At 41.9% G+C, this 27,388-nt stretch overlaps 1 protein-coding gene and 1 pseudogene across 1 annotated transcript; both read right to left on the minus strand.

The window, feature by feature from the left end:
* Positions 1-13,486: 13,486 nt before the first annotated feature.
* Positions 13,487-27,388, minus strand: part of LOC146698167 (uncharacterized) — a 34,174-nt pseudogene continuing 20,272 nt past the window's right edge.
* LOC146698168 (uncharacterized) lies at positions 13,719-20,012 on the minus strand. Its single transcript, XM_085472763.1, has 4 exons — positions 19,052-20,012; positions 18,857-18,980; positions 17,576-18,795; positions 13,719-13,767 (listed from the first exon to the last, which is right to left on the minus strand). Exons 1-4 carry the CDS (start codon positions 19,441-19,443, stop codon positions 13,719-13,721), a joined length of 1,785 nt encoding a protein of 594 aa, XP_085328889.1. The 5' UTR covers positions 19,444-20,012.

A 27,388-nucleotide genomic window follows, 5' to 3' on the forward strand; every position in this document is an offset into this window, starting at 1 on the left:
TAATAGCTAGTGAAGGACTGATTTATTTTCTTAGTCACTTATCCCATTAAGGTTTCCAAGGGAGCCTTTTCCAGCTGTCATACCACTGTACCCTACAGGTCATCACAGGAATAACATAACTTGCTTTTCCAGAGTGCAGATTAGTAGACTGTATGGTAATAAGATGATTTCATAGCTAAGTTGATGCTGGTATTGTTCAAAAGCATATTCCATAATGGAAGAAATAGGCTCAGAACAGAACATCTTCAGTACTTTCTCAGGGCTCTGACTGTAAAATATGGAAAGCAACTGATTCTTTAACTTCGAAATTATTCACCAAAATAATACAAATATATTTATTCTTCTGCACAAATGTGTGCAAAGAGATCTGTGAGCTGTGAAACTGCATTTTGTAGCCATCACTGTGAAATACTGTTGACCCAAAAGGAAACATCTTAGGCTCCTTCATCATTTTTTGGTGCAGACTTGGCTGCATTACAGTTCATCAAATGCCTCAACACATACTCAAAGTACACCCAAATGACCTCCATGTAACATTAACATTTGACAAAACACAGTATAAATGTATGTTGGTGATATTACAACTTATCTTTGTTTAGTAATTGGTGTCACTGGGTGGATATAATATAGCCCAAGGGGTCATTTGACACTGTAATGATAGCAGGTTGTCATAGCAGGTGGATGATTGTCACTCTTTGCTCTCAGTATTTCTTTCATAGTGGAGTAAATGGAACTTCAGACTGTCTCTTCTGAGAATGTTTTTCATGTAGGCAAAAAAAAGACAATTGCGTGTGCACTGTTTCATCGAAAAAGTGATGACACAAATGATCAGTAACTTTCACAACCGCATCCATACAAAATCAAAGGCAATGACCTACAGGCCAAAGATCACTGGTAAATGGAAGAAACTGCAATTTCTAAACCCAAAATTGTCACATAAGGTCTGAGCACAACCAGTACCCTGCTTGTCATTTTTTCAACATTTATGGGGTTTTGCACCATAAAATCATCCCCCACAGGCAGTCAGTTAGGAATTCTACTGTAACATCCCAAGGCATCTGAGGTAGAGGGGAAATAGAGCTATTGTGTGTGCCATCTTGTGCCAGTACACCCTGAAAGGGGCCTTTCAAAAAGAACGTGAAAACAGCAATCCTGGAAACTGTCTAAATGTATACAAGATGACCCTCATGAACAAAAGGTCAAATTTATAAAATAATATGTGTGTTCGAGTCTCTTTTTCCCACTTTTTTCTCTTCTTTCCCATTTTATATTATTCAGTTCTTGCCTCTTTCTTTCAGTTTGTATTTGTCTTTTCCCCTTTCTTTATTTTTCTTGAAGCCCTATTTTCCTCATTTTGGTCTCCTACTATCCACTCGTTTTCTCCTTCTCTGGCATCTTAATAAGCCCTAACATGCAGGCCATTATCAAGTACTCCATATAGACCAAACAGGTGCATCATTAATCTAAGCTTTTTTCACAGCTAGCTGGGTGTAATGGTAACTGGATAACACATTGTTTCCTATGTGAGCCAGGGCATCCATATTATCTAGCATCACTCCCTAATAAATTTTACCTGGAGATGTGGCATTTTGTCTCGTTGTGCCAAGGCATTGTGTTACTGGGTGTCCCTAGTGTATGAGAATGAATATAATACAGTGTTCTCTAATTAGCCCTTCCTCTCTCTTGCTAACACCCACACATTCTCTCTGTTTTCTGTCTTCAGGTTTTTATTTGCTTATAAATGTATAACACATTTGTTAAGATGTGGAAAATGTGCATTTTTGCAAAATGATACATTAAGGAAAACAGGATTCTGTGCAGTCTACAAATATTTATTATTTGGTAAATTAATAAACACAGACAAATAACAAATAATTTCCCAGGATTTTACGAAATATATCCATGTCAGGGTTCCTGGGTCGGTGACCCAGTGTTTTCAGTTTTGTTCATGTTCAGTTTATTTTGCCACTTCCATGTGCTCACTTCCTGCTTTTCCTGTGTCAGCTCGTCTTGTGTCATTAGCCAGATTATGTTCAGCTGTGTACTCACCGGTCTCTCATTATAATCCTCATCAGTCTGTGTATTTAAGCCCTCTGTTTCTACTCGTTCACTGTCGTGTCATTGATGTTATGTTGTCCTTCCCGTGTGTTCCCTCAGTTCAGTCAGCCGTTCAGTTGTCCAGCCAGTCAGTGTCCGTTCACCCTCTGTTCACCCACTCCCTATAATAAACCTTCACCTACCTGCCAGTCCTGCGTTTGGGTTCCTTCTTCCTCGCCTCCACACAACGCCCGACAATCCATCCTTTTCTGCAAGGCACTTTCAGCCAGCACCTGCTGTTTAAAATGTGCCACTGACATACAAATTATTGGACTTAATACTACAGAAAATTATATGACTTGAGTGGTATTATTAATTTTGTACTGTCCAAAATAAAACTTTAGCAATCAGATGCATCTGGCAAACTGTCACCAAATGCCTTCTCATGATGCCATGACACTGTATTAAGATTATTTACAACACATTTAATAAAACAGTAACAACTGCAAGAACAATTGTTTATATTTGAACAAGATCTACTTTCATCATCTGTTGACCTGAAGTATATTGTAGAGTAGAGTGCTGTTAAGGCAAATTCAACATTTCCTGTAAGGATTTCATTTTAAAAGCAACATAGCTCTTAATTTGACAGAAAACCTAGACAGTCTTACACTTTGGGACAAGCTGACACTGCATAACACTGTCTCAAAAAGTGTTGGAGAATTTGGACTCTTTAACAGAAAGCTGCAGAAGACTCCTCAGGCATAGCTGGAGATTCAGCTCTTGCAACAAACAATGATCCTTTACTTGAAATTTTTAATAAAGAAGTTAATGCCTGGATGTGTTTGCCCACAAAATCTTGGGAGTCTGGCACGGCACAGAATGCCCAGTGTGATTTTATCCAAAATACATTTGATATGGTATTTAAAAGAATTGCAACAGAATTAAACAGACTTAAATTCATAATATGTACTTAAAACACATACACAGTGGAATCACAGTAAAACAGTTGTGCTCTGTCAAAAAAATGTATCTTACAATCTATCTTACAAAAAACAAAACTTAATCTGTTTATGAGCAGAGTGTTACTAATGTGTTAAACACTTTCCATGAATCATCTGTGTTTTGGTCAGGTAGGTACATAGAAAGCCACTGGCTCTAGCCTGGTTGTTGAATACTGAACCTCTGATCCATGTCAGTGATACCAAATATAAAGTGTGAAATCTTCTGTTTTTATGTAGTAAAAGCACAGCAGAATTTCTGAGAGTATCTACTTTGGGTAACTTGTATCTTCAGTCTTTACCTCGTTAGAGTTGTTAATTTGTCCCACAAAATATTCTAACCGAGCCTGTCATCTAACAGTATCATACCAGTGAATAAGTAATAATGATAATGATAGATTTTCTATCACTTATCTGCCTTCTCTGAATAAACTTATCTAAATTTCCACTATGCTCAAATTAAAGAACATTGCTGTATTTAAAAGCAAAAGGCACCCTATGCTTTCATTTATATGGGGTTTAATAAAACATTGGATGTATCCATGAGAGATCCAAGATGGCGTTGCTGTTTATTAATCTCTGTCAGATACACAGTTTTCTGAACAAGTTTTTTCAACTGAGAATGAGGAAAACAATTAGCCATTTATCAAAGTTGCTGTATATGTACTACTGATTGACTGATGGTGAGACATAACTGTTCCGCTAGCAAAGTACACACGAGAAAAAGGTTCTATGGTATTTCCATGGCACACACACACACATGCACAACCTCAAGTCAACCATAATATTCCATTCCAGGCAATTATTTTATCTCATGAGCCAGAGCTTACTGTCTGTAAGGCCCTATACCACATACACGCACACGCACGCACGCACGCACGCACACACACACACACACACACACACACACACACACACACACACACACACACACACACACACACAATTTTTTGTACTTGGTCCAAATCCAGGGATAGCCCGAGGGTGGGCACCAGTTGGCTCCCACATTTGGCTGGTTCCACACCGTTAGTCAGATATCGGCTCCATTGTACAGGGGGAATTGTCTTTCAAATGATACCTAGCCCACAGTCTGTTTATGTCTTCACATCTTTGTGCACTCCATTCAAATGTGAAATGCATGCATATGTGCATATGTGTATGTAAAGGACTATGGCAGTGCAAGCATTTGCTTCTGTCATTATTTGATATGTTTTTTTTTCTTCTAAACACAAGCAAGCTGTCCTGTCCAACTGGTCCATTACGCCTTCTAGTGAAAATGTGTGTACTCAAGCAGGCTTAATTTCCTGACTCTCACTTTTTCTCCTTTACCACATATTTTTGTAATTTGTCTGTCTATCTGTGCAAAGAAAATAAAAATGTGTGTTAATGTTTACCGCTTTGCAGCTACCAGCATCATTAGTGAAATCTAATGTGTTGTTAAAACATTGTTAGGCCCACAGCATGCTAACATCATCACATTTTACCTTGCTTGCCTGTCACTACAGTTTTTTTTAAACTGTAGTGACAGGCCAGATGCATCCTTGGTCTTGATCACACTTTATGCTCGTTATTATTTTTATTAATAATAATAATAATAACAATAATAATAAATACTCATTTTATAAATAAATAATGCTATTTTAGCCTCCTTTCTCAGATTATTATTTGACCTTGAATTATTTAAATTGGTATTTTAAAATCACTTGTCATGAGAAATGGTTTACTGCATGCTAAAATAATTCTGCAATTCATAATATTTCACATTTAATATTTACTTAGTGTAATGATATTTTTAAAACATTTTTTTTTAGCATCTCTTCTTTTAAATATATACGTTCACATTCTTTTTTAAATATTCTTTGGGCTATTTATTGCAAAATACTTTAAGAGGAAGGCACTTAATTGTCCCATTTAGAAAGCTTGACCTTGGAAGAATCTAATTAATTAGTGTGGTATGAAGGTTAATTAGTAACAAAGGATGTCCATGCATCATAAAGCCCCTTGTCTTAACCCACAGTGGCAGTCAGGCAGAAAAACAGTCATCAGTCATCCCCTCGGTGAGAGAACTCTGAAGTGATATTCATACCTTTAGTTCATTTCTGACCAGCTCTTGATCGCTGACCCTTTTTGCCATGAAAGGCAAAGGATCCACCTGCTGGGATTCTGTATTTGAATAAGCAATGAGTTAATGGGATGTCCCATTCTCTTTGATGAATGAGATTTGTGATGTAAAAGGTGAACGTTGCAGCCATCTTCACTGCCTCAAGCCATATGAATGCAAATTTTAACAGTAAGAGTTTGGCATTTCTAAATAACTAGGGGATAAAAAACTGAAACTGTTTGTGCTAGAGAGTTGCACTCTGTTTTATTGACATCTATTCAAGTCAGTAATTTCTTTGCTGTTATATGAACTGCAGCCAGGATTTTGTTAGCTCATTGGAGTAGATGTACTTAAAGTGCTGTTAATGTGCAGTGGTGATTCTAGTGTCTGTTGGGGTCCTGACTCTAACTGCTGGCCATGCAGAGCTGGACACACTAAACCCCTCTGCTAGCTAAGTTAACCAATGTAAAAAAAAACAAAGAAAGAAAGAAATGATGTGATTCTAGTGGAAGTTACATTGCTCAAGTGTCACTCCCCTACTGTTAAGGCTAGCAGCATTTAGATATTAACATATTTAATCCTTATCTACTCCACTCACCTTGGTCTTGCTTTATTTATCCTCTCTCTCCCCCCCCCCCCCTTTTTTTTCCTTTCTCTTTTCTCTCCTCTCAAATTTTGCTGAGCTTCAATGTTGTCATTAGGTTTGGTTAAACACTATCATGCAGGGAGGTTAAGTCTCTCCTTTTTTAAAATGGCACTGCTGTAGTTTAAAGTCTGTCAGGCCTTAGGGGTCTCCCAGTGGCCTGGGGCCTATAAGCAGTTGTCTGCTGTGCCTGATGGCAAGCAATGCCTCTGTATATGCAGTATTATTTATCAACTTATTTAAAAAAGCATGGGGAAACATTGACATGGCATTCTCTGACTTATAGAGGAAGATAACCATTCACACCTCCACCTACAACCTATTTAGACTCAAAAAATTAACCCACATTGCATGTCTTGGACTACGGAAAGAAGTGAAGTAGCCACTTCCACACAGAAACACAAAGAAATCAATAAGAAAGTAGTTCATATGACTATGAATTTTTAATTTAAGTTAGCTTTCTATACAATCATTGAGATGACACTGAAATAGAAAATACATTCACAGTATACTTATGTTATACAAAATTATACTGAAGACTGTCTTTCAGGGTGGTAAATATTTATAGACATTGTCAACAACTCACAAGTTGATATGTTTACAATGGCCTCAATAACTTGAATAGTGCTAAATTTAAATAAAAAAAAATCATATGGAAGGAAGGTTCTGTGATTCCAAGTCCCTGGTTCTCTGAGTCTGAACATTAGGAACCTCATAACTCTGCCAGGAAACAAACACTCTCTCAGAGCTCCACTGGGTCGTCTTAAGCATAGGAATAGGCACATTAGAAATTTTGTTCAAGTTACCAGAAACAAAGACTCAAAGAGCGGTCCCACAGACACTACTACAGTTAGCCAACACTGAGGTGTAGACTGAAGGTCAGGTCCGAGCTTAAATAGCAGCCGGCTGATTGCCTTGCGATCCACAGGTGTTTGATTGATTCAGGTGTGGCCAGGAAAGGGTGGAGCTCCACACACACACACACACACACACACATACACACACACACACACACACACACACACACACACACACACTGTAACAGTTGCTATCGTAATGCAGTGTATCACCACATGGCGGCGCCTCCTGTCTCACGACTGGTGTCACCCCCTTTTTTGTTCTTCTTCGCACTCCTCCTGTAATGGATGCTCCCGTGTGTACGCGGACTAGTGTGCTCTTCAGTAATGTGTGGTAGAGGTAGCACTTATTTTTGATATTGTAAATAAATGAGTACTTTTTGGAAAGTCAGAAGCTGTTGCTCATTCGCTATCCACCTGCACACCTCCGCGGCTGGCTTCATCTCCACCGCACGTTACAACACACACACACACACACACACACACACACACACACACACACACACACACACACACACAGAGTAGTCAGCACGTAAACAGAATAAGAGAGAGAGGGAGAGAGAGGGAAAACAAAGGAGAGAGAGAAACGGTGGAGACACAAAGGAGGACTGGAGGACCATGACATGATTTCGTATTTTAATAATGTGAAATGTTCACATGCCACAATTTTAAAGCTAGTAACAAAATACTTTGCTACCCTTAAACCTACCCCTAAATTTTACACATACCAGGCATTTTCACTAGAAGCGAGCCTTTATTAATTTTTCTATTTCTTTTCCATTTAAATCTTAAGTTGAATCAGTCTTTCAGTTCCTGTGTAACAAGCACACATGCTGTTTTTGTGAAACAAATCTTGAAATGTAGTTTCTCTAGCACACAGACACACACACGCACACAGAGCAAAAAAGCAGAGTGAGTGAGAGAGAAAAAGAGCCTTTTCTTTCTTAACTCTCTCTCCTTGTTATGTTCAGTTAGGACTTAAGGGCAGCCATTTGTATGCTCTTATATTCCACAGGGAGCTGTCCTCAAAAGCCACTATCTCAAGCTTTTCATATGATTTTGCAATCAAAACCTTGGGAAATACTTGAGCAGAGGTGGCTCTCAGAGTGCTGAGATGTGCAGTTTTCCATCTATCTGTAGAGTGGTAATTGACAGGAAAGGTAGGTGAGAGGAAAGCAAAAGGAAGGGTGCTGCAGATCAGTCGCTGAGTCTGCACAGGGAGTCTGTGATTGGAGCAATTCCACTTAGGGAATTTGATATTGGAGGCCATATGGATGGATTGTCTGTCTGTCATGGCATCTATGCAGCACTTGCTGGATCTCTGATTGGAGAATTTCAAATAGCACCAAAGATTTAGAATGGTATGACAAGGACAATTTGTCAAGTATCACAACCGAGTGTTCCTTTTGTGTAGCTTGTACATTTGTCTCATATTTTCTGGGTATAGACAGAGGAAATAAAATACCCAGCCCATCCTCAAACTCTCAGCACTCCTGTAAAGTAATTTCAGAGACAACAAATGTGATTTAAATGTGTTTTTTCATTGTGTAAGAGTATCCAAGTGCTATTGTGATTGCACATACAGGTGCACACTTGCACATATTGTAGGCGTCAGTCCTTGTAAATACACAGTGTTTGGGCATATGCATGCACTTACACAAGACATGAAGAAAAGGAGGTATATGTGTTGTCTGTGTAGGTGTAAAATAGAGGTAAGCTGAGAAATTGCAGAGGACTTGCAAGTCTTGCATGGTAATGAGAAAAGGGACACTAATTCTTTCATTTGATGCTCTGTAATTATGGCATCCATGGCCCAGTCTGGCACACCAACTAGATTTATGGTCTCCCTTGGTATGAAACTGTGTGTTCATGTGTGTGTGAGGAAGAAAGACAGTGGAGGTGAGGCAAGATAGAGAGCAGAGAGCGAGAAGCTAACAGGCAATTGGACAAAGGGGAGGGAAGGCAGAGTGAGAAAAAAAATTAAAGAGTGTTATAAAACACAGTCTCCTATCTTAAATCACAAGTTTTGCCCAAGTGAAGTGTAGGCTGTGATTACTATGATAAAAGGTCATGGCTGAATACATTTACATCTTCTCAATGACAAATTGACCTTGTTGGAGTGCAAGCCAAGAGGATGTACCTACATCTGTTTGTATTGTGTATATTTATTTATTTTTTAAATCTCCAATCGAATAAAGATTTTGTTGCAGTTTTTCTGATCTACAACATTTGCCTGTTACGCATAGTATAGGTAATGAGTGTTAGGTGTTAACTTGATGTATGAATCCATGTGTCTCTGTCCCTTCAAATATCAAAATATATTCTATGTAAAGAAAAAACGTGTGCTCCATGACATTTATCCACTTCTATTTTACTGACTTAATCAATTACCTTCTAACAATACGTCACTTCTGAGTTTCAGTGCTTGACAATTACGTTTTTTTTCTCTGTGTTTAATGACACCCATTAAGCCCGCTTTGGTTGGTGTTACCATGGTAAAAAAAAAAAACAATCATAAAAGCTGTCCTTTGGTGTCCTTAATGACTGAGGATATCACAGCCTGTTTGTTAATACTGTAAGTCCTCTTTCTGATGACTTTTAACCCTTTTAAGGATGATTTATTGCAAATACTCATTCTTTTTAATTATCCCTGCAGCAAGGTGTCCAACAGTTTTGTAAATCCATTACTGAAAATCAATACTCAGCTTTTAGGTTATGAATTAATTAATGAAGTGTGAAGTTTACTCTGAGTGAGGGCCCATTGATGAAGAAGGAATGTGACAGTGACATAAAGGTAAAAAGACAGAATGAAGACATAGACCAGGTGACTCCAAATGATCCGATATTGCCTGGTATGGCACATATTAGCATTATGCCTTTAATTGCCTTTAATTTCTGTTGTTCATTTAAGTTAATTTGAGGTCTTGGAAGCAAACATTTATCTGTTGCATATGAGTGAGTAATTTCCCCCCACATGCCTTTGACAGCCAGTCTCCCGGCCTGGCTATCATTATGTTAGGACCAATTTTACAGGAAAAAAAGTGTTGGAAGCTTCACTGATTTTTTTTTTGTTTGTTGTTGTTGTTTTTTGTCGTTTCTGTTTTTCTGTGTGTTTCCAAATGTTGTCCAAATTTTACCAGTAAACACCACTTATTAGCTAACTAGCTAGCCAACTTTCTAAAAATATAACCTTAGGCACTTTAAAGGTTACAACATAAATTGTTACTAAGATAGTTGCTATTAAATGAGGCTATGATTTAATGTTACATTTTGCATAGTTGCACACTTTTAAGCAGAAGAGCATCTGAGAGAAAAACAGGACGGGAGCCTCTAAATTCATTGTGCACCTGTGGGACAGAGACAAGAAACAGGCAAAATATATGTTTTCTGACCTGAAGCATGCTCCACATTCAAGTTGATATTGTATGCAAACCATTTAGCAAACTGTCTCGTTCTATCCCATGTTTAAATTAAATAGCCCTGCAGCTGAAATCACTGCTTTTCTCAGAGTGCACTACCTTGCAACTAATAGTCCCCATTATTCATGGCTCTACAGCAGAGGTCACTGCCATGGGGTTTACTTTTCTCTACCTCACTAAATTGGAAGTCAAGAGAAAATGAATCGAGACACCCACACATGGAATGAGCTATAGGTTTGACTTTGACTTGTCCTCAAACTGCAAAGTGAAAAAATAGTTTTATATACATGTCATATGGATCATCAGAAAGTGTGCTGTAGGTCAATCTGGGTATCGATGTATCAAGAATTTTGAATGAAATATGATTTTGTTTTTTTTGTAACATTTATTTTCTCTCCATTATTATTTAGGCTCAGAGGTATGATATAGATAAACTAAGCCATCCCTTGTGTGTTATTATTTCCTTGGCTCAATAATGATAGGAAATAGAAAAAAAGAAATTCTTAACAGTTTTATAATATTGTGAGGTCAACATGTTCTGCAAAGGTTTTACTGTAAAAAGCTACAGTATCACTACATGCCCTTTGATAACCAGCATACGTAACCATACAAACTATGCTTTTATCCAAAATTTCCTTAACTTGGAATTATCTGTTTTGACTGTATTTAAAGGAACATACTACATAAATACTAGGATACTGACATCAAATTACAAAGCTAAATGAAGTTTTTTGCCTCATTTTTCACTTTGTCTTAAAATCTGATACTTCTGATATCACCTGCAAAAGCTTTTTGAAAATATTATTCACCACAAACAATGCTGGCTGCCAGTCCAGAGCAAGTCTTCAATTTTCCGTGACTGCCACAAGGAAGTCATGGACAAGACCGACATCTGATAAATTGGTGATTTTAAAAACCAACAGTTGAGTTAAGGTGATGGTTTGAAGCCTGAAACTATTTGTCACCTTGCAAGTTCAAGGTCTGACTTTGAAAATTGAGACATTTTGCCATAAGACTGAAAAATCCTCTTCAATTTGCTGAGCTTGACCTTTTCATCATCCCGGCAGAGAAATTATTTTATAACACAGAAGGACTGTGTCATTCAGCAGCCTCTTGCACACACATATGCCTGGTATCCATATATTGCTTAACCCCTGATAATCTCATTTCCAGAAAAGGTTGGGGAAGGTCTTATGGCTGATTGGGCCAACAGGAATAGAGTTTAGACATCCCCAGAAACAAAATGCATCACTCATACAAATTTATCAGGGTCATTAAGAGCCCCATTCATATTCCCTGCATTCGAAGTTATGTGCATTTGCATGTTTCATTATTTTTCTAATTACAGGAGAATGGTGTAGTGTGATAGGATTTAATGTATCTCTCCACCTCCTTTGTACGTCAGGCAAGATGGATCCTCCCTTCCCCCTCTCGATGGGCAACATAATATATCAGCTTTGCAAGTCTTATTTAGCGACACAGTGGTTAAGACCAAGTCTGCCCTGGGTTCAAGTCCATCAGCCAGGGTCTTTTTGAACTTGAATCTGGAAAACTCTCAGGAAGTTCAAATGATGCATGTTTTGCCAGACCTGTATTTTTAAGAAAAGCTAAAAAATGTAATTTGGGTTTTCATACTAAAACATGTGTGCTACATTGATAGCAATAGTTGCAATGCTTTTATAAACTAGTCTAAGATAAACTTACCCTTTGTAACTAGTAACTAGTTGCATGTGAAATGACAGTCACAATGTGTTTGCTTTTTTAAATTGTTATCTTATTATCTATATGCTAGCATTATGTACTGTGTCAGTCATACATCATCTTGCAAGCTAGTGTGCATATCTGGTGTATATATGACTGATACACACAATCATATGTGGAAATGAGAAATAATTCCTATATCCGTGACAGTCGCTTTATCTAGCATAAAGTGACTGGTGTACTGTATGCACATTGTACACTATGGGAAAATATATAAAAGACAAATGCAGAGCTGGTTAGCGATTAGTATGGCAATATCAAACAAATGACACAAAGTAGTTTAATAGTCAGATTTAATGATGGTCTTTGCCATACTCTTAGCAAAAGGTATTGTCTGTATTTAGTAGGGATGGGTACCGGTGTCCGGTGCCATGATGGCACCGGTTCTGACATAAACGGTAGTAACCAGACCGAAAAGCAGCGCACATTTCGGTGCTTTATTTCGGTGCTTTTTTTTTCCTGAGCTGTGATACACTTTTAGCCAATCGTTTTACGTTTCCGAGGATAGTAGGCGGGGCCAGGTACGTACGTTCTGTTAGCGCAGAGCTACAGATTAAAAATGTCCAAGGCGAAGCGGTTAAAAGTCTGGCTATACTTCACAGCAAAATATGCAAACTCAGCAGCCTGCAACAAGTGCTTTAAGCTGATACTGTGATACTGTCAAAGGAGGTAACACCTCGAATCTCATGAAACACCTGGCGACGCATAGCGTTTTTTTAAAAGCCGAGAAATGCGCCGTATTTGATGGCAGCAGTGGCCGTTCTTCTCTGCGTGAGTAGCTTAATGTTGTTCTTGTGTGATTTACGTTGAGTAGGCTAACCACGTTATTACATTAATGCATGTAAGGTGAACTAGCAAACATCATCATAGCTACATGCGGCTGTCTTCTTGTTTGATGGCAGATACTCCCTTCACCCTGGCCAAAAAGGCTAAAATGACCAAAGAAAAAGAGGGAAACTGCTAAACATGAGAGGTTTTTGGACAAAGTTTGTGTTTTTTTCATTGTTTAAGCACTGCTTCCAGCCAAGAGTGATACCATATATGCCCCATAGCTGCAGAAAAGGCTAACATTGTTATCTTTTTACAAAAAAACAGCTGAACATGAGAGGTTTTTGGACCAATTTTGTGTTCTCCATTCTTTAAGCACCGGTTTGAGCACCGTTTGAGCACCGGCACCGTTTCAAAAGTACCGATTTGGCACCGGTATCAGATAAAACCTAAACGGTACCCATCCCTAGTATTTAGGAAGGTGCACCATGCACGTTTTATGACTAACATAGCTTTGTGGCCTTATTGCATAGGTATCTAAGAAGACGTCTCTGAAGGTTCTAAGTCACCCGGGTCATAGTGGTCTTGGAAAGACTTGGAAACTTGGAAAGAAAAGCATCTGGACTTCATTACATTTCTTGAAGACGTTTCACCTCTCATCTGAGAAGCTTCTTCAGTTCTTAGAGCAATTGGTGGAGAGTCCCAGATTTTTAAGCCATTATGGGAGTGTCCCATAGAGGGTTGTGGACCTCCTATTGATCCTCTGCTTAATCACACGTCCCAAGGTATGGAAACGGGTCAGCCAAGGTTTCGGGTGAACCCATTGTGAGACCTTGCCCCACCCTATCATGTGACTTACTGAAATCAAATGACCCAAGATGTGAGTGGGTGTTAAGGCGTCAGGGGAGGGATCTCAAAACTGGATTATAGATGGCAGACAGTTGGTGTCGTAAGCCACGCCCTCTGTTCAAAGATGGTCATTCACAGTAGACATAGATGGCTTCTTTCACTTCTCTTTCAAACCATCTGTCTTCTCTGTCTAAAATGTGAACACTGGCATCCTCAAAAGAGTGACTGTTGTCCTTTAGATGCAGATGTACAGCCAAGTCTTGTGCCGTCGAGGTGGCTCTTCTATGCTGTTGGTTTCTCCAGTGTAGACGTCTGAGCATTCTTTGCTGCACTGCACAGCATATGCTACATTGCTAAGTTTGTGTTTAGGAGTTTTGTCTTTGGGATGAACCAGGATGCACACAGAAATGGCAGCAGAGGTATATTTATAATGTCATGACTCCCCATTGATTTCTGTTTTAAGTCTAGTTTTTTAACTATGTGTCGCACTTTAACTATTCATTCACTCATCACTATATTTTGTAGATTTTCACATCCATGGCCAACTTATAATCACTGGTTAAACAATTAAGCAAATGCAAGTAATCAGCAGGTAGTAAGAAAATAAACTACTAACTCTTTTACGTTAAGTCCACACCTACACGGGTATTTTTGAAAACGCAGCTGTTTCGTCCACACGTAAACGGCATTTCGAATCACTGAAAACGGAGATTTTTTTAAAACTCATTTGTTTGTTTGTTTGTTTTGTGGACGAGGAATACAGAGTTCGTCATGCAACGTTAAAGGTATGTGCCTTTTTTCACGTCACGCTGTGCGCCACGTTATTGTTTACATGAGATGAATTGCAGAATGGCAGATATTCAGATTAACAGTATTTTGTCTCTATCTTCAGGTTTTACACGCTTACATATACAGGGAGTGCAGAATTATTAAGCAAATGAGTATTTTGTCCACTTCATCCTCTTCATGCATGTTGTCTTACTCCAAGCTGTATAGGCTCGAAAGCCTTCTACCAATTAAGCATATTAGGTGATGTGCATCTCTGTAATGAGAAGGGGTGTGGTCTAATGACATCAACACCCTATATCAGGTGTGCATAATTATTAGGCAACGTCCTTTCCTTTGGCAAAATGGGTCAAAAGAAGGACTTGACAGGCTCAGAAAAGTCAAAAATTGTGAGATATCTTGCAGAGGGATGCAGCAGTCTCAAAATTGCAAAGCTTCTGAAGCGTGATCATCGAACAATCAAGCGTTTCATTCAAAATAGTCAACAGGGTCGCAAGAAGCGTGTGGAAAAACCAAGGCGCAAAATAACTGCCCATGAACTGAGAAAAGTCAAGCGTGCAGCTGCCAAGATGCCACTTGCCACCAGTTTGGCCATATTTCAGAGCTGCAACATCACTGGAGTGCCCAAAAGCACAAGGTGTGCAATACTCAGAGACATGGCCAAGGTAAGAAAGGCTGAAAGACGACCACCACTGAACAAGACACACAAGCTGAAACATCAAGACTGGGCCAAGAAATATCTCAAGACTGATTTTTCTAAGGTTTTATGGACTGATGAAAAGAGAGTGAGTCTTGATGGGCCAGATGGATGGGCCCGTGGCTGGATTGGTAAAGAGCAGAGAGCTCCAGTCCGACTCAAACGCCAGCAAGGTGGAGGTGGAGTACTGGTTTGGGCTGGTATCATCAAAGATGAGCTTGTGGGGCCTTTTCGGGTTGAGGATGGAGTCAAGCTCAACTCCCAGTCCTACTCCCAGTTTCTGGAAGACACCTTCTTCAAGCAGTGGTACAGGAAGAAGTCTGCATCCTTCAAGAAAAACATGATTTTCATGCAGGACAATGCTCCATCACACGCGTCCAAGTACTCCACAGCGTGGCTGGCAAGAAAGGGTATAAAAGAAGAAAAACTAATGACATGGCCACCTTGTTCACCTGATCTGAACCCCATTGAGAACCTGTGGTCCATCATCAAATGTGAGATTTACAAGGAGGGAAAACAGTACACCTCTCTGAACAGTGTCTGGGAGGCTGTGGTTGCTGCTGCACCAACCCGTTCTCACTCCCAAAGCGTAACATTTTACGCTAGGTGACAAATCGTCACCATATTACGTTTTCGGCTACCCACCACGTTCCTAAATGACGACCTCGGAAAAAAGAGGAAATATGAGAACCGTCTGGACTGAATCTACACATGTTCGCTCTTTTTCTTCAAATCGCTTAGAAACACGCTATTTAACTTCATTAAAGTCCTGGTTAAGGTCAGGAATAAGGTTATGGTCAGGGCTAGGGATAAGGTTAGGTTTAGGGCTGGAATACAGGGCTGGAACGTCTATTACTGCGAAAGCGTCATTGCACTGGATCCCAGCCATAACCCGCCGCGTACCATAAGAACGCCGAAGGTCTCCTTTCGCGTTCCTCAGGAACGCCGCGGGACGTGACAAAACGTCGACATGTTACGCCTCGGGAGTGAGAACGCTCTGGCTGCACGCAATGTTGATGGTGAACAGATCAAAACACTGACAGAATCCATGGATGGCAGGCTTTTGAGTGTCCTTGCAAAGAAAGGTGGCTATATTGGTCGCTGATTTGTTTTTGTTTTGTTTTTGAATGTCAGAAATGTATATTTGTGAATGTGGAGATGTTATATTGGTTTCACTGGTAAAAATAAATAATTGAAATGGGTATATATTTGTTTTTTGTTAAGTTGCCTAATAATTATGCACAGTAATAGTCACCTGCACACACAGATATTGTCATGAATCGCCGTGCGGCAGGCAGGAGTAGGACCCAAAATGCAGGACTCGCAGGCACGAGGGAATGAACTCAAAACTCAGCTTTATTCGCTGGCAGAACAAATATACAAACTAAACTAAACTGGGAAACCACAAACTAGAGAGACACAGGGAGATCCACACACGGCATGAGGGACGACGTCACGCTGAACAGAGGGAGACGCAGACAGAAATACACAGAGGGTTAACGAGGGGAGTGGGAACACACGGGGAACACAGGTGACACTGATAATCATAACGAGACAGGGCGGGGTGGACTGAACACTGACGGGAGAGGTGAAACAGGAAGTACAGAGGAGAGAGAGCACGAGTAGAACACCAACGTAACGGGCAGGGGAGACACGGAATAAAACATAAGGAGAGACGAGGGCTCACAGATACACAGAGGGGCACACAGGGAGACATGAAGGGCAAGGGATCAAAACTAGAAGCCATAGAATAAATCACACACAAGTACAATAATACGAAAATCACAAAGAACTAAAAACGCTGGGTCAGGAGACCCAGGACCGTGACAGTACCCCCCCCCCTCAAGGGCTGGCTCCAGACAGCCCAAACACAGAAAAACAAAATCAAACAGAAAACAACCCAGGGCGGGCGGCGGGGGCCCAGGACGGAGGGCTCGGAACAGAAAACAAAAGAGCACAGCAAACACCGGAGCCCAAGAAAATAACTCAAACACAGAGCAGTTCAGGGGGCCGGCCGTGCGCGAGGCAACGGCGGCGACGATGACAGCGCTGGTCCGGGGGCCGACCGTGCGGAAGGCGACGGCGGCCACCCAGGAAAGGAGGGTCCGGGGGCCGGCCGTGCGGAAGGCGACGGCGGCCACTCAGGCGATGAAGGTGCAGTTCAGGGGGCCGGCCGCGCGGAAGGCAGCGGCGGCCACTCAGGCGATGAAGGTGCAGTTCAGGGGGCCGGCCGCGCGGAAGGCAGCGGCGGCGGCTCTCCAGTGTCAGGCGTACTGGCCGAGGCCCGGTGGGCACAGGACCAGTCGAGACGGGACCAGTCAAGGCGGGACCAGGCGAAGCACAGGCTGAGGAGGCTGCAGCAGGCGAAGCACAGGCTGAGGAGGCTGCAGCAGGCGAAGCACAGGCTGAGGAGGCTGCAGCAGACGAAGGCTCTGAGGAGGCTGCAGCAGACGAAGGCTCTGAGGAGGCTGCAGCAGACGAAGGCTCTGAGGAGGCTGCAGCAGACGAAGGCTCTGAGGCTGGCCCAGGCGATGACGAAGCGGTCGCAGATGGCGGCTGGACAGGCTCCTCGGGCCCTCCAGCTGATGCGGCGTGAGGCTGGACAGGCTCCTCGGGCCCTCCAGCGGAGACAGGAGGCTGAACGGGCCCCTCGGACCCTCCAGCGGAGACAGGAGGCTGAACGGGCCCCTCGGACCCTCCAGCGGAGACAGGAGGCTGAACGGGCCCCTCGGACCCTCCAGCGGAGACAGGAGGCTGAACGGGCCCCTCGGACCCTCCAGCGGAGACGGGAGGCTGAACGGGCCCCTCGGGCCCTCCAGCGGAGACAGGAGGCTGAACGGGCCCCTCGGACCCTCCAGCGGAGACAGGAGGCTGAACGGGCCCCTCGGACCCTCCAGCGGAGACAGGAGGCTGAACGGGCCCCTCGGACCCTCCAGCGGAGACAGGAGGCTGAACGGGCCCCTCGGACCCTCCAGCGGAGACGGGAGGCTGAACGGGCCCCTCGGACCCTCCAGCGGAGACGAGGAGGTGCTGGCCGGGCTCACTGGAACCCCCAGCGGACGAGGTAGATGGCGGCGTGGGAGCCACGGAGTCCTGGATGAGCTCATCCGAGCTTCCAGCAGGAGCTGATGTAGAGCCAGAGAGGTTTGGGACCCCTGGCTGAATGTTAAGCCGAACAGAAGACCGTATTGCTATCGGGGACTGGGCCAATGGTTCAGGTGCGAGCTGAGCTACTGGAGAGGCGGATGAGAGTGGGAGCTGAGCTACTGATGGTGGTGAAGTAGATAACTGCACGGGGGACTGAACTGAGGGCGTCTGCACTGGCACAGGGGACTGAACTGATGTCTGTTGTAACGGAGGTGGTGAGAGTGGAGTAGGCAGTGGAGTAGATGACTTCACAGGAGAATGAACCAGAGGTGAGTGCGCAGGAGATTGAGCTAGAGGTGGTAGTGATAGTTGAGGGGAAAGTGGAGCTGGTGATTGAGTGGATGACTGTGCTAAGGGATGCTGCACTGGGGACACTGGAGACTGCACTGGGGACACTGGAGACTGCACTGGGGACACTGGAGACTGCAGTGATGGTTGTAATGGAGGTGTAACGGGTGAAGGAGTGGCTGAAGTGGCTGTGGGTCGGACGGCTAGTGGCTCAGCTACAGGGTATGGTAACGGCAGGGCTATGGGTTGAATGACTGACTGAGTAGCAGCCTGAGTGGCTGGGTGTAGTGACGGTTGTGGTGGAAGAGAAACAGGTGGTAGTGTGGATGATGGAGCTAAGGGCGACTGAGTGGCAGACCGAACTGATGACTGAAGCGATGGTAGAGGTGAAAATGGAGCTTGTGGTGGAGTTAATGGCTGAGCTAGCGGGGACACAGGAGACTGAACTGAGGGTGGCTGCGAGGAAGCTAACTGAACTGAGGGTGGCGGCGAGGGAGCTAACTGAACTGAGGGTGGCGGCGAGGGAGCTAACGGAGCTGCGGGTGGCGGCGAGGGAGCTAACTGAGCTGCGGGTGGCGGCGAGGGAGCTAACTGAGCTGCGGGTGGCGGCGAGGGAGCTAACTGAGCTGCGGGTGGCGGCGAGGGAGCTAACGGAGCTGCGGGTGGCGGCGAGGGAGCTAACTGAGCTGGAAGTAGCAGCGAGGGAGCCGACGGAGCTTCTGGCAGCACAGAAGGTGAATTAGAAGGCCGAATGTCCGGCTGTGGGGTGGCGCGTCGGCGGCGTGAATGCCGTTTCTTTTTTGATGATGGCTCTGACGGGCCGAGCGGCTCCACATCCGGCCCTTCAGGCAGGTGGGTAGTAGCAGCTGGGGGATGAAGGTGGAGCTCGTTGCGGATTAAATCCTGTTCGAGTGGGTGGAGCGCACTGAGTAGCCAGGGAAGACCAGAGAACAAGCGCTGTAGTTTGGTTTCCACAGCACGGCGAAATTCCTTCCCCTCATGTTCGAGCCACAGATGCAGGAGTCTTTCCACGGAGTAGATTATGTCCAGACGCAGTTCTTCTGGTGGGTTGAGTGCTGCTGGGTCCATATCTGGTGACGTCGTACTGTCATGAATCGCCGTGCGGCAGGCAGGAGTAGGACCCAAAATGCAGGACTCGCAGGCACGAGGGAATGAACTCAAAACTCAGCTTTATTCGCTGGCAGAACAAATATACAAACTAAACTAAACTGGGAAACCACAAACTAGAGAGACACAGGGAGATCCACACACGGCATGAGGGACGACGTCACGCTGAACAGAGGGAGACGCAGACAGAAATACACAGAGGGTTAACGAGGGGAGTGGGAACACACGGGGAACACAGGTGACACTGATAATCATAACGAGACAGGGCGGGGTGGACTGAACACTGACGGGAGAGGTGAAACAGGAAGTACAGAGGAGAGAGAGCACGAGTAGAACACCAACGTAACGGGCAGGGGAGACACGGAATAAAACATAAGGAGAGACGAGGGCTCACAGATACACAGAGGGGCACACAGGGAGACATGAAGGGCAAGGGATCAAAACTAGAAGCCATAGAATAAATCACACACAAGTACAATAATACGAAAATCACAAAGAACTAAAAACGCTGGGTCAGGAGACCCAGGACCGTGACAGATATCCCCCTGAAATAGCTAAAACTAAAAACAAACTAACAACTACTTCCAAAAACATTCAGCTTTGATATTAATGAGTTTTTTGGGTTCCTTGAGAACATGGTTGTTGTTCAATAATAAAATTATTCCTCAAAAATACAACTTGCCTAATAATTCTGCACTCCCTTTAAACACGCAGTTACTGTCCCTCTATTTAGAAAGGCAGAGGTGTCACGGTGTAATTATTTTACATGTAGTTGTTTTTTTCCTGTGTAATAATATTCAACATTGCTATCAATAAATTTTTCAAAAAAATGCCTCTTTGTGCAAAATGGGTTTAAAAACATCTCCAAAATGTCAGGAGTAGATAGTCATTACAACAAGTGTTTGTGAATTAAAAATCAAGAATGTGGGATACTGTTTGTCCATGATTTGAACAGCCCAGCGGTGCTCCCTACGAAGGGAAAACCAATTTTGCAGGGGAGACCTACCTTGGCACTTGTGCAGGTGAAACCAAAGGGAAGATATGCTTCACCATATTTTCTAGTCTTTGGCTTAGAATGAAGTTGGTTTGGAAACATATTCAGTGATGTTTCATCTCCTGCTTTGCGTTTGTGTGGGAGCCCTGTGCTAGCAGTGTCCAAGCACTGGTTTTTTTTGTTGTTTTTTTTCCCTTTTCATGCCGCGCCTCCCCTGCAATGGCTCTGCGCCCCCCCCTAGGGGGCGAGCCCCACACTTTGGGAAGGTCTGGGTTAAACTAACACACGTCTTTAGACTGAGGGAGGAAGTTAGAGTAGCTGGAGAACACACACTCCAAGTTGTTAGTAGATTCCATGCAGAACTTTACAGGGCCGCTGCAATTGCAGCCACACACTAATTTGTCCCTCTATGTAAATTTGTTGCTTCTGTCTAATATATTATTCTGGTCAACAGTAGTTCCAGATTTGAAAAACGAAACGGTTTTTTTGGCAAGTCCAAACTAAAATGGGTGAATATTTATGTGCCAGTAAAAATGATTCAAAAAATTAATTGGTAACCTAGAAGTGTAACAAAAAAGCAGGTCCCAGGCTGGGTCCCTTAGCCAAACATTTAATAAGCAAACACACAAACTGCTCTCCAAGTGTGATATTAAAGTAAAAATTCATGAATACTACTGCGTTTACCTCCATATAATTATTATTGTTTTAGCCTTGTTATGAATAGTTTTTCTTTTTTCACTTTTGTATATGAAATTCCTTCCCTAAAAAGATTTGTACATTTGGCTAAGGCACTAATTTCCTGGTCAGCATTGCTTTTGAATAAAGACATACTGTAGGCTCCAGGGGATGAGAAACCGACAGACAGGGAGCTGAGAAAATGGATGAAGCCAGATCAGACTGGCCTAGCAAGATCATTCCCTGGGTTATTCCCTCGTTTAATATCAGCTCTGATTCTAATATATATTTATGAAGCTCTCCTGTGCACATTGACATCCTAGTTACCACAGCAGCAGGTGTTCGGTCGATGTAGTATACGGCCTGGGTCTCAGACAAACACACACAGTGGAACACCTGGATGAAGACTAGCATATTATTTAGGACACACAGATTCCCAAACAGACAATAGATTTTATTTATTTATTTTTTCAAGCAAGCTTTTTCCTGGAGGGTGACTGCTTTCACTTTTGGTGCTTCCAAGGTCAAAAAGAACTGTGTCTCATTATAATCTACAGGTGCTTTTGGAATTCCAAATCTAGCGTATGTGTGTGTGTTTGTTATTATGTGCAGTACACGACTATGTTGTGTCTATGTGTGCTTACGTGTGTGTTTGAATGGAAATGAGTATATCTAAAGGGCTCTCACCCTCTCTCACAAGATAGATAGGATCTTAACAAGCATGAGGGCAGAAGGGAAGTGTGTGAGTCTGTGTGTGTTTGCCTTCCGGCTACAGCATTTTTTCCCAGATTGATATTGCATCAAATCACAAAGACAATTCCCTTGATTTTCTGACTCGTGGCATGGCCGGTAGTGAACTATGAGAGCTGTTCCATCAAATATTTACCAGTATATATCCTGACTCACACCACAACAAATTTTATTTATGTTCTTGGCAAAAAGTACTGCAAAGAACTTGCACATTACAGGGACAGTAAGGAAAGGACAGTGCATCTGTTATTTTATGTTTACCTAATGAAATAAGACAAAAATAATAATAAAAAGAAAAATCGACTTGAGTTTATATGGAAATATTGTTATCATACATCTCTGTAAACAATAATGTCTCTGTGCTAACACTTGAATAACACTTGCGTAAGTACTAGATAGAATGATCTGTCATTCTAATGAAGAGCTTGTTTGTCCTACCTGGTTAGACAAGCTTATTCTTGCCTTCTGTGGATCAAATTTCTCAACCACCCCTCAAGAGGCATCAGAATGCTGTCTTGTTCATCTTGTCCAACATCTTCATAATATAGAAATACATTTGACATGTTACATGATCAACAATATGTTTTCTCCAGGATAGCTATTGTTAAAGGTTTTGCATAAACTGTCCTCCTCTAGTTTGTTATCAAAGCATATTCAGCAAAGCTGGCCAAAGCTGGAAGGTATGTTTCATCATATTTTAATTGCATATTTTTGGGGCATATTTGACATAGCATTGCACATTCATTTCATGTTATAGGACATGCACTAGAAAGGATTTCAGAAATTTGATTACAGTGCAATTTAATAATTGCAGGTCATTACTACAGAGGTAGAAAGTTATTATAGTTACATAATCTATACAGTGGATTTACTGCATGTAGTTAAATAGAATTGATTTGCTTTTCCACATCTTAAAACAAATTACATTTTAAAAACTAGTCCAAAAGGCACCAATTTGAAAAGTGGCTGAGGTTTAGCCATTAAAAGGAAGCCTGATATAGAAGCCCAACTAATGGTCTATTTTCTGTTTTGGGTGTTTTTGTTGATGTTTTTTTATGTGCAAGAATAGTGACTTGTGGAGAATGACACCACTCACTGTATATGATGCAATCAAGGAACTGAAATGGAAAATGTATGGTATAGAACGGTTTGTAGGGAAGTAGGTTTTGTTCTCCCTTTTGGAAGGGAAATCAAAAAAGTACTGTGAACATCTGCCCCATACTTTAGCTGGACTTTGGGTGTGACATCAATAAAGAAAGAGAGAAATAGAGAAAGATACAGAGAAAGAAGAGAATGCAAAGAGGACAGGATTAGTAAAAAAGAAGTGATGGCAGCTAAACAAAGGATGACCAGTGGAACAACACTTGGTCCACATCCCACATAGCAAGCAGGTCTGACCCTGATCCGGTATCAAGCCGGCACTGCTGGATGACTTCTGGCATGATAAGACGTATGTCATCCAGATGTGGGCCAGGCCTGGCATAGATGGCACTGTCTATGTGATGGCATGCCATATCTGGCTTGATTGTAGTTTGGTGTATGTGGCCCAGGCCCATAGAAAACAGGTCTGACCCGGATCTGGCATCAAGCTGGCACTTCTGACTGACTCTGTCATGGCAGAGTGTATGTCAACCAGATGTGGGCCAGGTCTGGCAGTGATGGCACTGTTTATGTTCCTATTTTCCTATTTTAGTTATAAAGACCCAAATGCCTTAGGTGTAAGGCATTTGGGTCTGGCTGGCTCAAAACAGTTTCAGCTCTGGCCCCAGATATCAGCCTAATGTGTACATTAATCAAGCCATGTAATAACAACATGTGGCAGAACATAATAGTGCAAAAAGTAACATGACAAAACTCTGTTCAGACAGTGAATGGACTGATTCTTATAAAATGCTTTTTTACTCTCCTGGATTACGCAAAGTGCCACAAGTACAACATGCCACATTCACCCAATCACCCACTTTCTCTAAACTGAGTGCTTCCTAACTACGTTCATGCACGTTTACACTTTTGACATGCAGACTGGAGGAGCCAGGGATCGAACCACTAACGTTGCTATCAGTGTGGGCCACCTCTGGCAAATCTGATCTGGGCCACCAAAGGGCCGTCATTCTTTGCGGTATGTGGGCCATGTGTAAGCACAATGAATGTGCCAGATCTGGGCCATACCAATTTTGCTATGTGGAATGACATACTGTACATATGGAGGTATGGAATTGCCTAGGAGAGAGACCATTGGATGACATACAGGTATCAAATTTAAAGAAGGTCATGTACAGCACTGTTGTAACTCCAGAGGGTTGATAAGTCATACTATGAAGACATGGGAAAAAGTTGTTGTCTTCTAAAGAGGAAGGTGATGAGCAGTAAGCAGCAGTATGGCCTCAGTGTTGATAGAGGAGTAAATAGCAGGTCAGATGGAATTATACTGTGTCTTTTTGGATCTAGAGAAAGCATGTGATTGGGTGCAAAGAGAAAGAACTGTGGTACTGTGTGAGGAAGGTCTGAACATGGTTTGGAGATAGTGGCTCTGACAAAAAAAGATGGGAGATGGAACTGGAAATGGAAAAGTTGAAGATGCTAATATTTTCATTAGGAGGCACCAGGAAATGAGTTTATCAGTGGGACAACTCCTGTTGAGTGGCTTGAGAACAAACTAACAGAGGCAAGGCTGTATGGAGTATACTGAAGATAGTGGAAAAAGAATGCAGAATATGGAGGTGTCAGACATGAAGAAATGAGAAAGACCACTGAGAAAATTTATTGATGTACAGTAGTGAAGGAGGACATGCACAGGGTTGGTGTGACAGAAGAGGATGCCAGAAACAGGGTGAAATGGAAATTATTTGCTGTGGCAACCCCTAAAGGGACCAGAAAAAAAAGATGAACAATTTGTATTTGGTGTCAGTATTAAGATTGAAAATCAAGTATACTTAATGAAAAATGAGAATTTGCATAGGATGCAATTTTTTATTAGAAAATATTTAGTCCGTATTCACACTGATGCAAAACTAAGTCATAATCCTACATTCTTAAAGTGAATTTTCAAAAGGGTTACAATCAAAACAAGTCAGTGCACCGTGAGTTCACTCAAATGACACAACATGTGGGAGGAATAAAATGAGGAAGGGTAGCACTGTATGTAGTAGAGGAGAAGGTGGTGGTAAAGGAGAGGACATTATGTACTCGTCCTTCATTTATCAAGCAAACTCTCACCACCATGCACAAAAGTATGAACATGGAAAATCAATTGACTTGCATGAAGTGATTTCTACAAGCACAGAAAACAGTGCTATGTTTTTGGTATTCTGTCTGCTCTACAAATGTCTTGCTACAGTGCTTGTTGAAATTGTGTTATATTTCCCTAGTGCATTAGCTCCATTTCACATTTTGGAAAACAAAAACCCTTTCTGTGTATGTGATAAAAAGAAAAATCCTTGCTGGTGGTGAAGTGTGGTGTGATGGTAGTGCATTGGTGGTTCACTGCACAGTGAAATAGCAGGGCCAAATGACAGCATAGATTCCAGCTGGCTGGTAACATGCAGCTGCTGACACGTTCTCACATCATTCTATTTGAAATGTCCTCTGCCTCTAACGCCTTGCTAGAGTCGACATTCAGACTAAACTCCTCTTCGAAATGACCACACAGACAAGAGGGTTTGACTTCACTCCCTTTACTTAGGCCAGTTGAAGTAGGGTAAAACTGAGAAAACAACATGAAATGCTCTTAGAAATCAAAGACAAGGACAAATACACAATAACGGTACAAATGACTTGTTTAGCCAAAAGCATTAGCGAATCCTCTCTTTACAAACATTTCTATTAAGCAAACACTGCAATCGCATTTCTTCAAGTAGATTTTGTTCATTATAAAGGATGGAACAGAATTACATACCGACAATGCCCTTACAGACCATCTTAAGGGAGACAATTGTTACTACAGCAGAGAACAGGAGAACAGGAGAAGTCTTTTCCCCAAACAATAGCATGCACTTTCTGATGACATCATAGAACAGAGACAGATTTGCGCATGTTACCCCAGGTCATGCCAGAAGGAGGCACTAAAGAGCAACTTTCTCAGGGAAAATCTATTAAAACAGAACACAGTTACACGGTGACATAACACTATTTGTCATAATATCTTTTGGGGATTTTCTTAAATTACAGGTATACATCCCAAAACACAAGCAATAGTTGAGATAACTAAATGTTATCGCACATAACTAATGGGTTTATATTTATTATTTCTTCTTTTAGGCAGTCAAGAATGTTTTACCAGTGTTTACAAATGTTTTTTTTAAACGTCATTTGCCAGTATTGCTTTTTGCATTCTAACAATCAAGAGATGCAGTCACCGTATGTCTGGAACAGTCACCATCACTTAGTTCCTATTCTGCTGGCACACCATCTAGCCTGGAGAAGGGCCAAAAAAGTGTGAATTCTAAAGATGTATGCAGTATGGCCGAATGCTCCCCTAATCACATCTCTAGAAGGTGTTCAGGAAAAAATATTCTCTTACTCTCTGTTACTTCTTCAGAAAGTAAAGACATCTGTAGGCCCATTTATCTGTGTTCACTGTGTTTGTGGGTTATATAGCCTACATGTAAAAGTAAGGGGCTTCCAGCCAGTCTTCTATTATAGAGGAGTGGGAGGAAGTTCATGTACAGTAGGCTGGTCTGTTACCTGTAGACAGCATTGTGTCTCCAGGAGACAGACTCAGTGATATAGCCTGTGAAGCAGTTCTGTGTATCCACGAGGGGCTGCTGTCATAGGAATGGATTCTTTAAAACATGCTATGACCAGCAACACTTGTACTATAGTAGAAAGTGCCACAGCATGGAATTCACTCATGCAATAGTGAAGTATTTCAGGACTAGGTTAGTGATGTGATAAAAAATTGTCCATCAGCACATCTGTTAGCTGATGGGCACGTTCTTTGAAAGCCCAGCCTGGGATTATATTAGACCTTGCAGCTCTGCAAGGGTTAACACACTGCACACCGCTAACATGAGTCATATATATATTACAGAGTCTTTGCAACTGCTTTGTAGCACTAAAATATATCTACATTTTATTTTGTTTTTCATGCATTTTCAAAGGTCACAGATATATTTCATTTTTAGGATTACTCTTACAAACATACAGTACATAAGAAGCTGGTGAGGTATTAATAGTATGAAAGGAAGCTGTTGTAGCTCTGTTTTTATTATATTTGTGGGATATAGGGGTTTGGGTTTGAATTGGATTCCTTATCAGAATCAGAATCAGAAAACTTTATTGATCCCTAGGGGAAATTATAACATAATTATAATAATATTACTATATAATAATATAATAATAAGTGCTTATTAATGAATTGCAAAACATTTTCACATTAATAAAGACTAGTTATAGTTCACTACAACACCCTACATTTTTTGGTGTTTGGGAAGCTACTGCTTTTTTTTTGTTTTTTTTGTTTTGTTATCATGCGTCTGTGTAACATAC

The sequence above is a fragment of the Copadichromis virginalis genome, linkage group LG11, assembly GCF_057382275.1.
Source record: "Copadichromis virginalis isolate Kocher_CV1m ecotype Utaka linkage group LG11, C_Virginalis_male_GT1.1, whole genome shotgun sequence".
Classification (NCBI taxonomy): domain Eukaryota; kingdom Metazoa; phylum Chordata; class Actinopteri; order Cichliformes; family Cichlidae; genus Copadichromis; species Copadichromis virginalis.